Source organism: Anolis carolinensis, chromosome 3 (genome assembly GCF_035594765.1).
Source record: "Anolis carolinensis isolate JA03-04 chromosome 3, rAnoCar3.1.pri, whole genome shotgun sequence".
Classification (NCBI taxonomy): Eukaryota; Metazoa; Chordata; class Lepidosauria; order Squamata; family Dactyloidae; genus Anolis; species Anolis carolinensis.
Window position 1 is genome coordinate 269,690,475 of NC_085843.1, and position 20,606 is coordinate 269,711,080.

General features: G+C 41.0%; 2 protein-coding genes across 3 annotated transcripts in view; one reads left to right on the top strand and one right to left on the bottom strand.

The window, feature by feature from the left end:
- pld1 (phospholipase D1) overlaps nucleotides 1-230 on the bottom strand; it is a 152,495-nt gene extending 152,265 nt beyond the window's left edge. The window contains exon 1 of the mRNA XM_008106028.3: nucleotides 131-230. The gene's annotated coding sequence lies outside the window, so the exon portion shown is untranslated. The remainder of the gene's footprint in view (nucleotides 1-130) is intronic.
- Nucleotides 231-12,921: 12,691 nt separating this feature from the next.
- The window catches only part of tmem212 (transmembrane protein 212), a 30,843-nt gene continuing 23,158 nt past the window's right edge, over nucleotides 12,922-20,606 (top strand). For both annotated transcript variants that reach the window (XM_003218150.4, XM_016992004.2), the window contains exon 1: nucleotides 12,922-13,496. In XM_003218150.4, the coding sequence (XP_003218198.3) occupies nucleotides 13,326-13,496 (171 nt within the window). In that variant the 5' untranslated portion in view covers nucleotides 12,922-13,325. The remainder of the gene's footprint in view (nucleotides 13,497-20,606) is intronic.

A 20,606-nucleotide genomic window follows, 5' to 3' on the forward strand; every position in this document is an offset into this window, starting at 1 on the left:
GCGCAGGTTGAAAGAGTTTCTTGCAGAAAGTTGCCAAACTTCCCCCAAAAAACCCTCCGGATGGCATCATGACCATCTCGTCTACAGCCGACCCAACCGACCCATTCATTGAGGCATCTCCTCGACTCACCTGGATCCCACGCGTGTTTAGTCCGCGGAAAGTGACAGCTGCGGAACAGCCGGGAAAGGAGCTCAGCAGCCAAAAAAAGCCTTGGAGCTGCAAGTGAAGGGAGGAGCCAGGCTGGGCTGGGGGCGGGGCCACAGCTGGACACGCTGGGAAGGAAGGCCATGCTCCAATGTCACGTGTGGACGCGCAGGCACTCCCGCGTTGGGTTTGGAAAGTTTGGAAAGACCAACAAAACAGCTAAAGACATAGCCCTGCTAGTCTGGAATATGGCATCAAAGGGATCTTGAAGCACCTTTGAGAAAGTTTAGTCTGAAAGGTTCAGGCATGGGCAAACTTGGGTCCTCCAGGTGTTTTGGACTTCAACTCCCACAATTCCTAACAGCCTATCGGCTGTTAGGAATTGTGGGAGTTAAAGTCAAAAACACCTGGAGGGCCCAAGTTTGCCCATGCCTGTACTACATGATCCCTTTGCAAACTATATTCAATTCAGTGATGCACAAAACTCTGGTTTTCCAGGCTTATTGGACTTCAACTCCCAGAATCTCTGACCATTTGCCAAAGTGGCTGAGTCTGCTCCAAAGTGAAGTCCAATACACCTGGAGCACCACAGTTTGGGAACCGCTGTCCAGACTAATATGGCAATGGATGCACCTGTTCTGCAGAATTAATGCAGTGCTATGCCTCCGGTGACGCAGTGTGTTAAAGCACTAAGCTGCTGAACTTGCAGACCGAAAGGTCCCAGGTTCAAATCCGGGGAGCAGAGTGAGCGCCCACCGTAAGCTCTAGCTTCTGCCAACCTAGCAGTTCGAAAACATGCAAATGTGAGTAGATTAATAGGTACCGCTCTGGCAGGAAGGTAACGGCGCTCCATGCAGTCATGCTGGCCACATGACCTTGGAGGTGTCTACGGACAACGCCGGCTCTTCGGCTTAGAAATGGAGATGAGCACCAACCCACAGAGTCGGACACGACTGGACTTAATGTCAGGGGAAACCTTTACCTTTTTTATGCCACTTTAACCACTATAGTTCAATGCTGTGGAATCATGGGAGTTGTAGTCTTATGAGGCACCAGTGGCGAAAGACCTTGTCAAACTGGAACTCTCATGGTCCTCATTGCACCATAGCAATTAAAATGGTGTCAAACTGCATTAATTTTACATTATAGATGAATTGGTCTCAAAAGTGCTGCAAGATCACCATATCCACAAATTATCTGCAAGCACACCTGGCTCCCTGTGCCTTCTCATATCTTGACATGTTGTGTCGCTTTTCTGCCAAAACAATCAGCCACACAGCCAATTAGCATTTTCCCCAGCCGCCCTAGAAGGGATAATAGGCCATTGTCTATTTTCTTGGTGCAGGATGTTGTTGTTTCTAAGTCCAAACAACAAGCTGCCTTCTGGGACGGAAGAGCAAACAGTACACAATGCACAGTTATCTCTGGCTCTGTATGAGATGGAGTCACAGCCACGAACTGAACAGCAGCTGGCCCTCTGTACGTGTTTTGTTGGAGGTGTGCTCCACTTTACTTGCCATCCCCCACCCCTAACATGTTTCCAAGAAGAAGTCCCAATCTTCTGAAGGAAATGTCCATCTTTTTCTGATCTTAGCTCTACACCAGGCATAGGCAAACTTCAGCTCTCCAGATGTTTTGAATGTCAACTCCTTCCATTCCTAACAGCAGATGCACTGTCAGAAATTGTAGGAGTTGAAGTCCAAAACACCCGGAGAGCTGAAGTTTGCCTATGCATATTTTGCACCATTCTGGTGCTCTTTTTCCTTCCAATGCATCCAGTAGGTAAAGGTAAAGGTTTTCCCCTGACGTTAAGTCCAGTCGTGACCGACTCTAGGGATTGGTGCTCAAGTCTCTCCGGGGAGATGGTGGCAGGATACAAAAATAAAGTTGTTGTTGTTGTTGTTATTGTTATTATTATTATTAATATTATTATTAAAGGAATGGTTGAAGAGAGTTCTAATTGCATTCCAATTGTGCTTCCCTTTAGCCACCTGTGTGTTCATGGCTCAATTTTTTGACAGTTGATCAGATGTTTGAGGCTTTTAAAACACGCACGTGCGCAGGAGCAGTCCATACAGGGGGCTCGGAAGGAAGTCACATGGTTTCATTGACTGCAGGATATACAGTCATGTGAAGGTGCACATTTTGGGAGCAGAATCGGGTTTTAAGTTCACCTTTTAAACACGTGCTTTTTAGCTGTTAACCCAATTTTGCCCACATTTTCCCCAAACACCATTTCTGGGTTTTACTGCATGGGTAGACGGGACCTTAGTGATATTTCTCTTTCCCCTGCTCTTTCAGTTCAACTTCACCATACCTTTTCTCTCTCAGTCTTCTCCCAAACACTAGCTTTGCATTCTGCTCACTCTTCTTCCTGGTGCTTACCAGGTAGCAGGGCTGGTGTCGTTTGGCAAACTACCCCACCCAGGTCTAAATTGTCATTTCTGCCTTGTTAAGATTCACCTTAGGATGGAGGACATTTACTGTTTCCCCCATGGGCAAAATATCCTTCCTGCCCACCACTGTCTAGGGGGCTTGAAGGATGGATCCAGTTTCAAAGCAGCATAATTTATGATGTCAAAATGCTACAATTATACAAACAGTTACAAACGGTTTAATGAGTTATGACATTATCAAGTTTTACTAACCATTTTGAGCCAGAATTAAATCTAAAAAGTAACTCTACAGATAGAGAATTTCTCATTAGGACTTGTATTGCAGGATCGCCATCTTCAAATTACTTTTTTTTCCCCGTGTCAGGAGCGACTTGAGAAACTGCAGGTTGCTTCTGGAGTGAGAGAATTGGCTGTCTGCAAGGAAGTTGGCCAGGGGACACCCAGATGTTTTGATGTTTTACCATCCTTGTGGGAGGCTTCTCTCATGTCCCCGCAAGGAGCTGGAGCTGATAGAGGGAGCTCATCCGCACTCTCCCCGGGTGGGATTCGAACCTGGCAGCTTTCAGATCAGCAGCCCAACCTTCAAGTCACAAGGCTTTAACCCATTACGCCACCGGGGGCTCCTTCGAATGACTGAGGCTAAGGGTTGTTTGTGCACTGGGAGAGGTATCTAGTTGTAAGAGTTTTATTTATGGACAGTTTGTGGTTACAAAGATATAGCGATTTCACCCAATATTTTGATAGCATCCATGCAAAGGAGAATGCCTAGAGTTGATCTGAAAACTCAGAAATGATCCTAAACCTGCAACACATCTGCTGTCCCCTGAGGCAGAGCTGCTCACTACCCTGCATACTTCACAGCATTTTGGAAAATATGCTTTGCAGGTCACAGCAGCCTATTTGGGAAGGGATGGCAAGTCAGCTCTGACAGTATGACAATAAGCAGCTGATGTTGTCCATTTTCTTAATCATAGTCCACAGGAAGAAGCGCGAGATGCTACAGGTGTGCCTGTCAAGATTACAACTCTTGTTAGAAATGCTAGACTGGGGGGCCAGGGAAAAGGCCACCTTAAACAGACGCGGCTCAACTGGTTTTGTGCCAAACCAAGCCGAGAGTGTCACTGCTAGAAGCAATTAGCAGGATGCAGCTCGACTTGTCCCCTGAGGCAGGTTTGCCTGTGCCTTAGTGAGAGACAAGGGGAGTCATCCATTTAAGTATGCCTGGTGTTTTCATTGCGTTCCTTCTGACAGCTATACTAATCATTCCCTGCCCTTCAAACCACCCTCCATATTTAAAAAAATACAATGTTATCGATATAGAGTGAGAAATCCCATTGGAATCACAGCATTTTCAGTTGAGGGGAAAGGGCTGCTTAGAATTCTCAGCCAGAGAGCTTCACGAGAACACAAACCCCAGGATATCATTGGATGCAGCCACGTCAGTCAAAATCAAATCATAGTACTAGAATTGTATAGTATGAAAGAGCCCACAAAGGGTGCATCTACACTACAGAATGAACGCAGTTTGATACCACGTTTTAATGTTAAGGGATCTTGGGACTGGTAGTTCAGTGATTCTCCAGCACTATTTGGCAGAGAAGGCTAAAGGCCTTGCAAAACTGTAACTCCCATGACTCCATAGCATCGAGCTGTGGCTATTAAAGTGGTGTCAAACTTAATTAATTCTACAATGTAGATGCACCCAGAGCTGGCTTGACACTTCTTAGAAGAGTGGGGTTATAGAGTTTTATTTGGATCACCTTCTAGTGGGCTTTGCAGATGTCTTTTTTGTAACATACCCGTTAAGAAAAAGAAAAAAAAGTGTAGGTGGTTATCAAATATCTGGGAGGCTGCAATCTATTGTACTTAGCAGGGCTATATCTGGCTTGCTGCAGAGGACTCAGCTACAAAGAAAGCAGCTGACAGGCTCGTGATTTTGAAAGATTTCTTGCTCAGACAAAGGGTTCTGCTGACTCTTCAATCTGTAGTTAAGGGAAGCAACAGTTTGTTGCAGGAAAGTTATTTTGGCATTATAGATGTCCATCTCTGTGGGAAGGAAGTCAACAGAGTGTGCACCAATCTCCATTTAGATGCTGATAAGGACAGGTTAGTCGTTAGAGCAATGCAAGGTGCATCTACATGGTACAATGAATTCAGTTTGGCTCCAATTGAACTGCCATGTCTCCATGTTATGGAATTTTGGAAGCTGTTGTTTCACAAGGTTTTGAGCCTCATCTGCCCAGAAGTACAGGTGCCTCATCAAACTACAATTCCCAAGATTCTATAGCATTGAGCCATGGCAATTAAAGTGGTGTCAAACTGAATTAATTCTGCAGTGTAGATGCACCTTCAGTTAACTCAGGCAGGAGGTTCTAGTGGAACTGTAGTTGCAGTTCCTCAATCATTTTCTTCTCTTAAGAGGACTGGGAAGTGTGAACCCATTGCCTTGATGAAGGAATAAAATGAAGATGAGGCCATAAAAATTATTTTAGAAAAAGTTTTGAAAAATTTTCTAGAACATTGTTAAATTAGAATGTGTCCATAGAAGAATGACCAAAATGGTGGAAGGTTCAGTTATTGAAGCATATGTGTTTATGTGTGTGGACAAAGTACCATGAGAGAGAGATTTTGATTTTTCTGACTCGGGCATGAACGTGTCTTGGATCATTACTGCTATAGAGACTGCTATTCTCTTCTCTCCCTCTCTTGAAAAATAACACAGTTACACTATTGTATTTCAAATATGAACAAAAATGACTCATCCATTGTTACATGTGGTAAAAGTCATTTCCGGTTTTTTTTTCTTGCCATGAGAAATGCAATGTCCTAGAAATGTGTCCTTTCTCCTTCTCAAAATCAGAAAAATCTTTAACAAGTCCTTAGCATCACCACAATTATTGCTTCTTAGTACACTTTTAAAGCAATGAACATTATAAGTGTAATTTTCCCCATTTATTGGGATTTTTTTTAAAAAAAATCTAGAGGCACAGTTTAAATAAATATTTCAGTGAAAGCTAAATCATGTTGCTCAAAATTGTATACAATTGGGTAGGGAATTTAAATTAGCCTTGTCAATTTTACGGGCACACATTCATGGCAAAAAATGCATCCTAAGCATCAGAAAAATGCAAAAATCAATGATCAACTTAAATGTGTTAAATAAGCAGAAAAGAAATCAATAACATTATAGTTACAATGGAAGAATGAGACACTCAGATGTGTTGCTGTACAGCGACACCTAGTGTCGTAGCTGAATATAGCAACTATTGCAAATTACGAAAAGAATGCTTTTGAATAGGAATTTTTGCAAAGTGGAACAGGGGACCAAGGAGAAATGCCTGGAAGAGTTTCTGCTGCCATTTTTTCTGCCATTTGAAATTCACAGGCCCCTCCTTGGCTCTCTGGACCCTGGGCCCGTGTACTGACAGCCCTTCTCTTCATAGGCCCTGTGTGTATGTATGTGTGTGCATGTGTGTGCATGCATGCATCCAGACACCTCCAAGTCACTTGCCCATTACTTCCAATCTCAGTTTAGGGTAAAACTATAAGGCTGAAATTTTTGTCTTTGGTCCTGGGTGGATGTTTCATTCCAGGAGTGTAGCTATACTATGCAGGTACAGCACTTTGATACCACCGTAACTGCCATGGCTCAGCCCTACAGGATTTTGTGAGCTCCCTGCTAGAGAGCTTCAGGGCTGTAGCTGAGGATTACTGTATTTGGAAAAAATAAAAAGAGGACACATTTACCTGTTGACTACTTCAACCCACTGATCACAATGAAGATTCTCACTTGAAATAACCCCACTATATGCCTTAAGCTATGATAAATGTTACTAGAAATATCCCTATTCTTAGTTGTATTTATGCTGCCTCTTCCAACAACCACCTTGCCTACTCTACCAGACTATCCTGGTCTGTCAGCTGCCTTGCTTGGCTAGTTTGCCTTTTCTCATCTCTTTCCTTTCCCCTCCTCCTCTCCCCAGTAACTTGATCTCTTCTCGTAAGGTAAAGGTAAAGGTTTCCCCTTGACATTTAGTCGTGTCTGATTCTGGGGGTTGGTGCTCATCTCCATTTCTAAGCTAAAGAGCCAGCGTTGTCTGTAGACGCCTCCAAGGTTATGTGGCCAGCATGACTACACGGAGCACTGTTACCTTCCCGCCAGAGCGGTACCTATTGATCTACTCACATTTACATGATTTCGAACTGCTAGGTTGACAGAAGCTGGGGCTAACAGTGGAAGCTCACCCCGCTCCCCGGATTTGGACTGCCAACCTTTCTGTCAGCAAGTTCAGCAGCTCAGCGCTTTAACCCGCTGTGCCTCCGGGGTCTCCCCTCTCCTCTTACTCTATGGAAAGAGGCTGTGCTGACTTTAGGAATGCTGTTAGTAGGTTCTCCCACATCAGACAGAGATATTCTTGCAGGTTTAAAAGATTTTTTAAAAAGCATTTTTGTGTTTTTTCTCTTTCATGGGGTTCCTGCACCCTATCCCCTGAAAAAAATTGAGGGTATATTTAATTTAAATAGAAATGAAATCCATCTTCTGACAGTGTTGGAGATTACAACCAGGTGACCTGCATGTGCCTGCTCTGTTTGCTGTCTGGGGCCGAGTTCAGATGAGCACGTTCGAGGTCCTGCACTCCCATTTTTTTACTCTTTGAATTGGAATCAACAGTTTTGCAAGCAGAGGATACTTTCAGAAAAAAAGTCTGTACTTTGTAAACTGAACACAGAACCAGCTGGTACAATTAGGCAAATAAAGAAAGTTGCATTATTATTAGTATTTATTCCAGACTGGGCTACAGCTAGCAATCTTGATTTGACAGAGCTCTTAGCAGAGAGTGCCCTCTATAATAATAATGCCATGTTGTAATTTCCCACAATACATGACAATTAGGTTAGGTACTACGGTTCTCTCCATATACTTTAAACTACTTTTTTATCAGCTATGTTGACTGTGGTTGGAATGGAAGTCATAGTTCAAAACACCTGTCACCAAAGCAATACTGCCACGGAGTATTGCATTCAATGCATTTATCATGTGCTGAGATGGGGTCTGTTGGCTAAACTATTGTCTGCATGGTGCCAGCCAATGTCAGGAGGAACCACCTGTTTGCCTTCCTTTCTCCTCAATAAATATACAAAGTACTGTATATCCTAGCAGTGTCAGCCATAAGATTTCCCATACAGATTCCAGCATCCCAGACAAGATACGACTCACACACACATAATTTGGAATATTACTCTGTTTGAAATATCGCAGAGCCCCCCAATTTCTTGGGTTTCTGGGAGCTATAGTTGAAAAAAAAAGCATTTAGAATCAAGGAATCATTGAATTGGATAAGACCCCAAGGGCCACCCAGTCCAACTCTTTGCCATGAAGGGAAATACAATCAAAGCATCCCTGACAGATGGCTATCCACCCTATGCTTAAAAACCTATAGAGGAAGACACTCTTCCATACTTTTGTGAGCTTGCACATTTAAAACCCCGCACGCTTCAGGGTGCTATCCTTTTATCAATGGATGTGCCAAGTTGCTTTGACATCCACAAATTAAAAGTGCAGTAGAAGTCAAAGCATGGTTCAGAGCGTTATATCCTTCCTGGCTCCCTTTGCGGAGGTCTTCTTCAGTTGGGGCCCAGTCCTTTCTGTTTGCGGAAACTTAGAAAGGAAATATCAAAGGTTAACCAGCCTAGTCACAAGGAAAGCATTAAAGTGGCGACTGAATCCGCACAGCCAAAGCAGAGATTAGAGCTCTTGGGTCCCATGATGCAAATGTACACATTGAATTAGTTGGGAAGTGCTAAGTCATATTAAGCTAATAGCTCTTCCCTTTCCCCTTTGCCCTTCCCACAACCACCACAACTGTAGAGGCATGAAATTACATTTCCAATCTGTACATGATCTTTCTGCCTTTTTAAAGGGGTCATGCACTCTGAGCATCTGGCATGCTTACTTGAGCATGTGTTGTCTTTTGCATCCGAAGGGCTCCTCGTGGAGCCACCCAGTTATTGTTTTTGCATGGGTCGCTTTTAATTGACTCGCTAATTAAAGAGAGAGAAAATTAAAATTAATTTTGAAAAGGAGGCAGATTGCACATCAGTGCATGTTGTAGATAGTTGCAAGAGCCCACTAAATGCCATTTAATAAAGCCCAGGAAGCCTGTATCATCTGTTTCACTGAAGTGGATGAAACAATCCATGTTTTGATATCCTGTGGTGAGAAGAACCCACTAGTAATGCAGCAGAAAAACAAACTATTATGCAATACTTTCACTGAGATATTAATGTTGCAGAAAACATCAGCTGTACAGGTTAAGAGTTAAGATACCACTGTAATAATGGACCTGCCAACAAAACCTTTGTCTTCTCTGTCTTGCAGATACAAATTAACTTCATTGTGCCATCAGTGTACATGGCACAAGTAAAACAACCAAAAGCAGTAGGTTCTGCCAAAAGCATGACATTGAAAAATTGTGTGTATATGTATATGTGGATGTATGTGTGTGTGTATACACATATATACATGTGGAAAAAAAAGTAAAAGTATAAAACTTAGGCAATACAATTGCAAAATGAATTATCCAGCTAAAATACAAAAAATACAATAAAATATAAAGGAAACTTGACGTGTGTGTGTGTAGTATATATGATTATACTTTAATATATTAAAGTATAAACATATACAGTGTTCCCTCACTTATCGCGGGGGTTATGTTCCAGGACCACCTGCAATAAGTGAAAATCCGCAAAGTAGGAACACAATACAGTATTTCCTCACTACTTTGCGGTTCACTTTTGGCGGATTCGCTATTTCGCGGTTTTTCAATAAACTCTAAAAGACTATTATAAATCATAAAAATTGCAATTTACAGCCTAAGGAAAGGAGGAAGGAGAAGCCAAAGGGAGAGAAAAGGAGCCCAAGTGGCAACGGGAGGAGAAGGAGGCGATTTATCAACATACGATTGGTTGATAAAGACCTAAAATAGTGTATAACTACTAAAATAATGTTTAAATATTAAAATAAATATAGTATCCCTGCTTCACGGATTTTCGCTTATTGCTCGTGGTCCTGGAATCTAACCCCAGCAATAAGTGAGGGAACACTGTATTTATTTTAATATTTATACTTTATTTTAGCAGTTACAATATACGGTGCACTGGCAGGGAAGAATGGAAGCTAAATAACCCTTTTCTATTTCCAGCCCTCCCCTCCCCCTCCCCTCCCTTTATTTCTCCCTTTCCCCCCTTCCAAAACCCTTTCTTATAAGCCCATCACCTCCCTTCTTCCCCCAAAGCCCGCAAAACAGCAAAAATACTGCGATAAATTGTGTACATTAATATTTATTGAAAACCCACAAAACAGCGAGGCCGCGAAAAGCAAACCGCGAAGTAGCGAGGGAACAGTGTATATGATATAATCAATATATATGCACAATTGTAAAACAATATTAAATTAAAAGGCAAAAGCTTTGGGAGACAATAAAGTTTTGAATAGAGATGTAAAAATTACAAGAGAAGGGGCAGGGATGCGATTGCAAGAGTATGGAGTGAGAAAGGATTAATCCAGGCCAAAAAAAAGAGGAAACCCTGTATTTAATGACAAGAGTAGAGTCATTGGTCTGTAGATTTTGAAGAGGCTGGTAAAAGGAAAAAAGGGCTGAAAAACTGGGGGAGCTAGATTGGGATAGACTTTGAACATTAAAACTTGCACTGAATCCTAGAACAAATGGGTCACTAATAAAAAGATAAAGTGGGATACCATGATGAAAAGAACGGGCCAAAATGCTCAATTTAGCAGCAGAATGTTGAATGGAAACCAGAGGACTAAGTTGGGATAATAAAAGATCAGTCAAAAGAAGACTACAAGAGTCAAGATGGGAAATGACCAAGCCATGAACTAAGGTATTAGCAGATGAAGCAGAGAGAAAAAGTCTGATTATGGCCTTCTTGGAAAATAAAACTCAGCATGACTTTACTACAGCATCAGTGTGAGGAATAAAATACAAAGAATTAAAAATTAAAGCCAAGACTACGTGTTTCCAACACAGGATAAATGAGAACATTAACAACAGTGATGGAAAATGTATGCTGTAAAAAGGAGTTAGATGTTATGTTTTGGACTATGATGAAGCATCTCTTCTGAAAAACGCTGAAATGTCATGTTCAATATTAGAAAAGAGTGTACAAAGATAAAACAGTAAAGAACCAAAAACAGAACCCTGTTGAACACCAACAAAAGTGGAAAAGAAGGTACATGACTTGCCCCAAGCTTATTAAAAGGTGAACTTGAAAGATAAGATATGAATTAGCTGAGGACTGAATCAGTAAATGTCCAGCTCAATAAGTGAATCCAATGAAAGAGCATCTGTCAAAATAAACTGAGAATGAAGGAGGGATGGCAGTGAGAGAGAGAAACTGGGACATTTAAAAACATCTGGAAAAGTGGGATGACAGAGGATTAAATGGGACTGGCCTTACCAGACTGGAATAGTTGGAAGATATGTTATGATCATTGATAGTTAATGGGAATCTCCACAAAAACAGCTTATATGCCCCCTCCCTTCCCTTTGTCAATGTGGAAGTGGACCTGCTTTTCCAGTTTTGTGTTTCTTCTCATCATCTCAGCTGAATTTTTTTGATGATTAAAGTGTAATGCTGAGCAAGACAGCTGACAGTAAACCTAAACTTCCAACCAGGAAAATTTCTTCTGGGACCTCATTGACCAAACCTTTGGGTCTAATAATGGCAGGTGAGTGTGATTGCACACAGAGCCCATACTTTTATTTTCTTTCTTTTCTGTTAGTACAATTGGATTATTTAGACAAAAAGGATGTTAGTTTTCATCTTAGCTCTACTGAACATAATTGGAAACAATGGCTGTGACTCACTCACCCCGAGAGTCAATAACTCTGTGTACACCAGGAAGTGGTCTCTCCTCTTGGGAAAAGGGGCAAGAGAGTTATTTAGGCAATAAATCACTGGAGCGAAGGAGGATTCTGTCTTAAGTTCAGTGCTTTCCACTCATAATCTTCATTATTTGAAACTGCGAACTGAACTTATGTCAAAACATCCCAATCTCTTTTTGCATTTATATTTTGTTTCCCGTTTCATTTGGAATTTATTTTAACCCTATGCAAGACTAGAATTCAGACTTAAACAATTGTACTCTTTCTACTGGACTGCTGTCCAAGAAATGGCTCATCTCCACATCCCAATGATTTTGGGCAAATAAGGAAAATTTTCAACATGCTCTATTCCCACCACGAGTTGCATATGCGGGAAGAGAAGGAGAGCTTAGGTATATGGCAGTCCCCAAGCTATGAACAAGATAGGTTCTGTAGGTTTGTTCTTAAGTTGAATGTGTATGTAAGTCAAAACAGGTACATTATTTCAAGTGTAATTTCAGTCATATATATATAGTGTTTGTTTTGCTGTCTGTGCTCGTGTTCAGAGGATTTCGCCTCACTTTCTGTCGCTGTGATAATTGGATTTTGAAAAAATGTGGCTTGTTGTGGAAACAAGGAATGATGAGAAAAATTCACTTTTTTCCCAATATAACTCCTACAGAAGTGACTTTCCCTTCTGAGGGGCACATTTCTCTCACTTCCTGTTGTCTCACTTCCGTTCTTAACTATTTTTTTTGTTTCAGGAGTGACTTGAGAAACTGCAAGTCGCTTCTGGTGTGAGAGAATTGGCTGTCTACAAGGATATTGCCCAGGGGATGCCTGGATGTTTTGATGTTTTTATCATCCTTGTGGGAGGCTTCTCTCATGTCCCACATGGAGCTGGAGCTGATAGAGGAAGCTCATCCATGCTCTCCCTGGGTTGGATTCGAATCGGAAACCTTCAGGTCAGCAACCCAACCTTCAAGTCATTAGTCCTGCCGGCACAAGGGTTTTACCCATTGCGCCACCGGGGGCTCCGTTCTTAACTATGAGTCACTTGTATGTCAGATGTTTGTGACTCGGAGACCGCCTATTTTTTTCAACAGGAGGATTCTGAGGGTTATTGTTCAAAAAGTAACTCCTATGAGCTCTGATTCTTCTCTGGCAATGTTCAGATGGGAACGTAATTTATGCTAGCATTGTCATAAATATTATGCTCTTGCCCACTTTGCATCCTATTGTTTATCACATTCTTGTCACAGTGCACCCACACTGCACAGTTATAGCAATGCCTTTCTGCTTTATCTCCATTCCTAGAATCCTGAGATTTGTAGTCTGATGAAGGACGTAGAATTCTCTAGTGTACTCCTTTGATCTACAATATGATAACCCTCTATACATCTCTTAAAACTACAAATCCCATGATTCCATAAGATGGAACCAGAACTTTTGCCTGCATGAGTCTATTGCAGAGGGCAATATTCCACCCCTTTACTCCCCATTTTTGTACTGTGAACTCACTTTGCAGCAATTGAAATAAGTTGTGTCCAAAGGGGGGAAATCAGGAAGGGGAGAGATGAGCTGAAGGCCAATGGAGGAACAAAGGGGAACAACAGACTCCCAGTAAGATTTCCCTCCCTTAGCACAGAGATTTTATGCAAGTTTTTGGTCATTAATTGTGGTTGTTCTTCAGCATACTAGCAGGTCTTGCTGGTTCCTTTTCACTGCTTTGAATTCCAGTGGGAATTCACTAAGCTAAACCAAAACATGCCTCATCTGAGTAGGCAAACAAGAAAAACTTCATGACTACAGTCTCCAAGACGCTTCAGTGTGTAATGGTATGTGTCAACTCAGGCTCTTATTGCAAACATTAGTGCAACAAGTCGAGCACAAAAGGACATGGAGAAACTCAGAATGAACCTATTTCTAGTAACTGGGAGACTACTTCTTTCCTTTGGGATTCTAAGCTTCATTTCTGGAACAATTGCCTTCTTCCCTGTTTTTTCCTATAAACCATGGTTTGTTGGATGGAGTGCACGCATTGCTTCTCCCATCTGGAATGGAGCTTTGGTAGGCAAAAAATAATATATGACTAGGATAAGATGTTGAAATAAATTGTTGTTGCTTTATATATTGGCCTAGTTGCTAACACATTTTATGGAATCTTTACGTTTTTGTAATGTCTAAAATTTATGACGGAAAAACTTGGAAGTAATAGTTTACACGCTGTTAAGTTTCATATGACATTTCTGTCATGCCAGATTGTTCTATTATACTGAGTTGAAGGGAAAGGGGCTGGAAAAAGAACTCCCTAAGGCTTGTGTCTGCCTAGGAATAATGAGGGTTTTGCATGATTTGCTCAACTGATGTAGTAGTCAAACTTGAACTGTGTACTTGCTTGTCATGATCATCCCATAGCCACAAAGAGCCCTAAAATGCAGCCATATTTATTTATTTGTATCAATTTCTGGTTCTAATCATTTTAAATCTCTACCATGATCAGATGTTCTATAAAACTGTCAGGTCTAAGGAGACCTCTACACTGTAGAGTTAATGCAGTTTGACACCGCTTTATCTGCCATAGCTCAGTGCTATGGAATCATGAGAGCTGTAGTTTTAGGTGGTTTTTAGTCTTTTCTCTCAGGATTCCATAGCATTGTGTGATGGCAATTAAAATTATGTCAAACTACTTACATTTTATAGTGTATGGACACTTGGAGCCCCCGGTGGCACAGCGGGTTAAACTGCTGAGCTGCTGAACTTGCTGACTGAAAGGTTGGCGGTTTGAATCCAGAGTGTGGGATGAGCTCCCATTGTTAGCCCCAGCTTCTGCCAACCTAGCAGTTCGAAAACATGCAAAAGTTAGATGAATAGGTACCACCCCGGCGGGAAAGTAACAGCGCTCCATGCAGTCATGCCGGCCACATGACCTTAGAGGCATCTACGGACAATGCCAGCTCTTTGGCTTAGAAATTGAGATGAGCACTAACCCCCAGAGTCTGGCACAATTAGACGTAATGTCAGTGGAAACCTTTACCTTTACTTTACTATGTGCACTCTCAATTACATATTTACTCATTCCAAAATGCTTTACATTGCAAGTGGAATAGTTCACAACCAATTGTCAAGTGGATCCATTCTGGGGTTTAATCTACACTGGAATGGCATTGTCCCAGGTGCTGAAGCTCTTGGGTGCAAAGAAGTGGGAATCACACAGGCGTCACCAGCAGTAATTGCTAACATTAATATAGGTAAAGGTAAAGGTTTTCCCCTGACATTAGGTCTAGTCGTGTCCGACTCTGGGGGTTGGTGCTCATCTCCATTTCTAAGCCGAAGAGCCGGCATTGTCCGTAGACACCTCCAAGGTCATGTGGTCGGCATGACTGCATGGAGTGCTGTTACCTTCCCGCCGGAGCGGTACCTATTAATCTACTCACATTTGCATGTTTTCGAACTGCTAGGTTGGCAGAAGCTGGGGCTAACAGCGGGTGCTCACTCCGGTCTCTGGATTAGAACCCGTGACCTTTTGGTCCGCATGTTCAGCAGCTCAGCGCTTTAACACGCTGTGCCACTGGGGGCTCCAACATCAATATATTGTTGCTGAAATCTATTCCCTACTCCTGCTGTGAACACTGTACTGAATGCTGTAGCAAACAAGGAAGTGTGTTGATGTCGCTGGCCTTCCAGTCATTTCTGACTTATGGGGATCCCACGGTTACCTTATCATGGTGGTATCTGGGGCTTAGAATATGTGACTCCCCTAAGGTCACTCAGGGTCCATCTAAATTGTAGAATTAATGCAGTTTGCCAGCACTTTAACTGCCATGGCTCAATGCTATGGAATCCCAGGAGCTGTAGTTTCAAAAAGTCTTTAACTTTCTCTGCCAAATAGTGTTGATGCATCACCAAAATACAACTCCCATGATTTCATAGCATTCTACAGAGTAGATGCAATGCCCCCTCTCCCATGAGTTTTCATGGCTGTGTAGAACTGAACTCTAATCGGCAGGGTCATAGCCCACTGCTCAAATCACTACACAAAGAAGTGTGAGGGGAGACAAATAATATCTGTCATTATCCCCGCTGTTAAAAAAAAACCCCAGTGCTTTAACTCTTTGAACCCCAATTGCAACACAACAGTATTTTACTTTTCAAGCCTAAAAATTGACACTGAAAATCACAATATATTACTTAATTAACAGTAGGCCCTGAGGAAAGCATTTACAGCCCTGCGCTTCCAAACAATGCCATCAAACTGGCTAGAGGGAAGATACAGAGGGATCCCCTATGTCCAACGACTTTGCATTTGTAGCACGGGAGAAAAAGAAGATCTAACACACTATCTGCTACATTGCCCCTTGTATAATCCTAGGAAAAATCTCCTGGGAACACTCTTGGAAGCAAGGGCAGCATGGAGCAATCTGCTGTGATCTGTGACTTGCTAGCATATTATTCAAGAAATATAACACTTAAAGTTGCTACATTTGCAATCACAGCCCAAAAGATCAGAGGTAAAGTACCAAAATCCATACTTGAGGTCAGAAATGGAAATGGAAATGGTTTGGGATGATACAAATCAGACACTGTCATTGTTATGTTTCTGCCATCATAATTTTAAAGAGCTAGTTTTAATTTTTGAATAAGTTTTAATGTTTATATTGGAAAGTCTATGGCTAGTACATTAAACAATTCATTCAACTCAGTAGGGAGAAGAACAGCCCTTTTTAATGTGTATTTGTATGTGCCCTTGAGTCTCCTGTCAAGTTATGGTGACCCCTTAAATTTCGTAGGGTTTTATTTCTGATTCTTGTGTACCTTCAAGTCATTTCCGACTTATGAGACCCTAAGGTGAAACCTATCATGGGGACTTATTGCCAAGATTTATTTCAGAGGGGGTTTGACTTCCTCGGGCAAGGAATATTCAAGGATGGCTTTGACAGTTCCTTCCTCACAGGAAAAGGCAAATTGTGCATCCCCTTCTAGTTGATCTGTTCATCCGCATTAGTACCTTGACCACACTCCGATCTTGCTTGGCAACACATGCCCTGATTTTAATCTATGCAATGTTCAATTGTCTGTGGGTGCTGCTTAGAGTGCCAAATCATTGGCAAGGGAGGAATAAACATTAAGAGAGGGGACCAATGTAGGCATAAACACAGTATGTCAGTGTATGTGTGGCCCTGGTAGCTACTCAGGGATGCCAAGTGGCTATGCCAACCCCATGACATACCCATTCTTCAACATCAACATCACCTCCTCTGGGCTACTTGAGGTTTTAATTCTTTTAAAGTCACACAGGAAAATATTGTGTAATGCATAGTTTGGGTCTCTGGCTAATGGCTTGGGAAAACAGAAGTAGAAGGGGGGAATCTTCAATGGAGGAGGAGGGGAAGAAGAAGTGTGTGTGTGGAGATATCAATCAGCCTAATCACATTTAGACATTTTGCTCCATCACTCCTGGAACCAAAATTCTGAGGTTAATGGTTAATTTTTCTGACAGTTTAGCTCTCATTCTGTTGAAGTTATAATGTTCCAAGGCTTCACCACAGAACCCAATAGGGGTTAGCTTCTCAAATGCACAGAACAATGTACAATTTGTGAAGCTAGCAATGTACTTCTTCTTAATGCAGCGGTTACATGGATCACCAAACTGTTTCCTTATTGGCCTATGATTTTTCCAGATATTGTGGTAAGAGGAAGCACAGTAAGGAATTCTCATGGGCCCATGACAGCTGACTTAGTGAAATGTTGTTTAGAAAAATGGAAGACATGCAAACAGCTGATATGTTAAGAGGGGAATTCCGGTGGGAATGAATGCTATTGACAGACACTGAGAGTGTACATTTATAACAACCCAACACTTTAGATCATTTACCAGCTATGTTGCAGCTTGTTTTGGGTACTGACTTCTGTGGCCTTGGTGTGTGTGGCTTTAAGTATCCTGTCAATTTATGCTGACCCAATAGGGTTTTCTTAGGAAAAGAATCCTCACAGGTAGTTTTGCCAGTTCCTCCTTCTGAACATATGGTATTTGTTGGCCATCTATAGCACATAATGGGCAATTGATGCAGAGCTGGGGGACATTTTTGTGCTCCTAAGACCATTTTGGGACTACCTTGATTCAGACAGAGAGGAGGAGGCAGATTGCCAGAAATCTGCATCTCTTGATGATGGTGGTCTCTTAGAATTTGAGAAAATTACCCCATAGAAGAAAGTTGCAAATTGTTAAGATCCATTATCATCATTCACAGAGTGAGAAAGAAACAAGGCGGGATTATGCTGATTCTAGTGATGATTAAGTAGGAGACACTGAACTAATTAAGTACCTAATATCTTCAGATGGCTGTCTATAAATCTCCCAGCCAGATTTGTTGCCTTCAGCCCTTCTTTTCTGGTAACTGATAGTTATTATTCTATCTTCGGTGTCTTACTGATCTTATGATGCTGTTAGAAGCCCTGTTAGGAAACCGTGGAGATGTGTAACACCAGCAAGAGTGGTAAATGTGAATCGGTACCCATTGTGCATCGTCTCCTTACTTGTTCTGCTATGTACAGTAGAGTCTCACTTATCCAACATTTTCTTATCCAGCTTTCTGGATTATCCAATGCAGTCTGTCTTTTAGTAGTCAATTTTTTTGTAGTCAATGTTTTCAATACATTGTGATGTTTTGGTACTAAATTCCTAAATACAGTAATTACTACGTAGCATTACTGCATAATGATTTACTTTTTCTGTCAAATTTGTTGTTAAAAATGATGTTTTGGTGCTTAATTTGTAAAATCATAACCTAATTTGATGTTTAATAGGCTTTTCCTTAATCCCTCCTTATTATCCAACATATTCGCTTATCCAACATTCTGCTGGCCCGTTTATGTTGGATAAGTGAGACTCTACTGTAGTTACATAACAGCAGTCTATCACTCCATATGGATGCATTCTCACAATTCCAATTCCCATACAAATAAGTCAACTTACAAAGACATAAGTCCAATACAGGATTCTGGCTCATCATATTCATAATTAGTATTACCATCTGTTCTTAACAGAGCTATAAAATTAGAACATTCTTCAGTTGGAATCCCCTCTAGAGCTATAATTTCATGTAAATTTTCAGTTACAGTTCCCTTTCTGGAAGAAATAACTTGAAATTAACCAAAGCAAATGTGAGAGCAACGAAACTTTAATCCATAATTCCTTACTGTCTTAACTTTGAATCATTGTGAATTCAAGTGTGCTAGTGCTGAATTATGGTTGCCAGCTCTTTCTTCTGTGAGACTTTTCATCTTTAATACCACTTTAGCAGACAAATACAGTCAGTCCTCCACATTTGCGGGTTTTACTTCTACAGATTTGATTAATTAGTTCTCTCTAGGAATCTATAAGTCCTCCAGCACGACTCTGACTGGAAGTCAACCGTAGTGATTCTAAGAGAGAAGACTTCCCTCTTTTGTGGGGGTCCTGCACTCTTAGCCCTTGTAAATGTGCAGAGCTGGCTGTACACAATATTGACTTCTGCATGCTAAGCATAGCTGTAGTTTTTTAATTTGGACAGTGAAGATTGGGAAGAAATTAATTTTGGTTCTTCTTTGAAGGGCTGATAAAAATTGCAAATTGCTTCTTTAATTGTTTTATGAGGTTGTATAAGTGGATTACATTGTTTCACAATTGCATTACAAAAATAATGAGGAAAAGAGACAATAAGAATCTTTCCCATAGATACTACTCATACCGTTCTGGTATATCCTTTCCAATTCTGTACTTCTCCCCAACTTATATCTGTCCCTTTTCTCTCCCCTCCCCCTGTGAATAGTTATACTGCTATTTTAACTTTTATTTTATTTGTTTGATCATGAAAATGGTCTGATTCAGTTCCTTGTATTTTCCTTTTCCTTTTCCTCTGGTGATCAGATCTTTCCATTTCAAACCCCAGTTCCACATTAGATATCTGTTTGTATATTTATTTTTCCTTTCAATAATATCATCTTGAAGCATATAATCTGCTATATAATAATACCATTTTTATTTCCCATTTTTGTTTCTCTTTCCATCCCAGGGCAACTGTTTTTGTCTCTACACATTGTCTCTACACTGCTCCAATCATATATTTTACAATATCTGCCCGTTCTTTATTTCCACCTTTACTTAAAATTTGCTGAGTAAAAAACTGTTTTTTATTCAACTCTATTTTATCCAGATATTTCCTCTATCTCACACTTTATTTTTCTATTAAAATGTTGTACCTTGTCATAGTCCTACCACATATGTAAAAAGGTTTCTTTTTTACCAGATTTATGCCAACATAGCTTTGATGTGCTTTTTGTAAGATGAGCTAATTGATGTGGGGTTTTATACCATTTTGTCAATATTTTCCGTTGTGTTTCCTTAATCTTTAGGTGTCTAATTTTTAATTGACTTTATCCAGTGTTCAATGTCCTTCTTATTACTGATTAATTCCTCTTTCCATACCTCAGTCAGTATCCATTTCAAACTGTATTGTTTTTCCACTATTTTCCTAGATATAAATCCCCCTATTCTTTTCTCATATAGACGACAGAAAGAATCTGATGCTTGAAAAATTGAATGTGAGAATGATAAAAACTGAGAGGCTTCTCATTCCTTGGCAGCAGTGAAGGGGAAGGAAAGCTTAGGAAAGGGACGATAAATGATCCAGATGTATGAGAGGAGGAGGAGGAGAACAAAAAGTATAAAAATGAGGTAAAAAGGCTGGTATGTTTATGACAGAGATTAGAATTAGCCTGAATATTACATGCTGTTTTGAGCTATGTGCCCAAAGCCTTGCCTGCTGGGCTGTAGCTCATAATATTTCAAAAGTATAATGTGTAGAGACAAAAAGAAAATGGCAGAACTGGGAGAAAACAGCAAGAGTGACAATCAAACTTCTGCAGAACTGCAGTTTTGCAAAGTTTTGGGATAGAAACAAAGATTCCTTGCCAGATTCTTTAAAGTGAAGTGGAAAGTGATCATCCAATAGTTTAAATTATCTGGCTGGAGCAGGCCCAGGAGGAATGAAATAATCCCTCCCTGCTCTGTTTCTCTTTGTTCCCTCCACCACATGTGTAAATTGAGGGAGTCTTGGTTTGGAAAAGTAGACAGCAAAAGGGGTTTGGCTCTCTTTGCATGCTACAAAAGCTCATCACAATGTTCTTTATTTTTTGTAT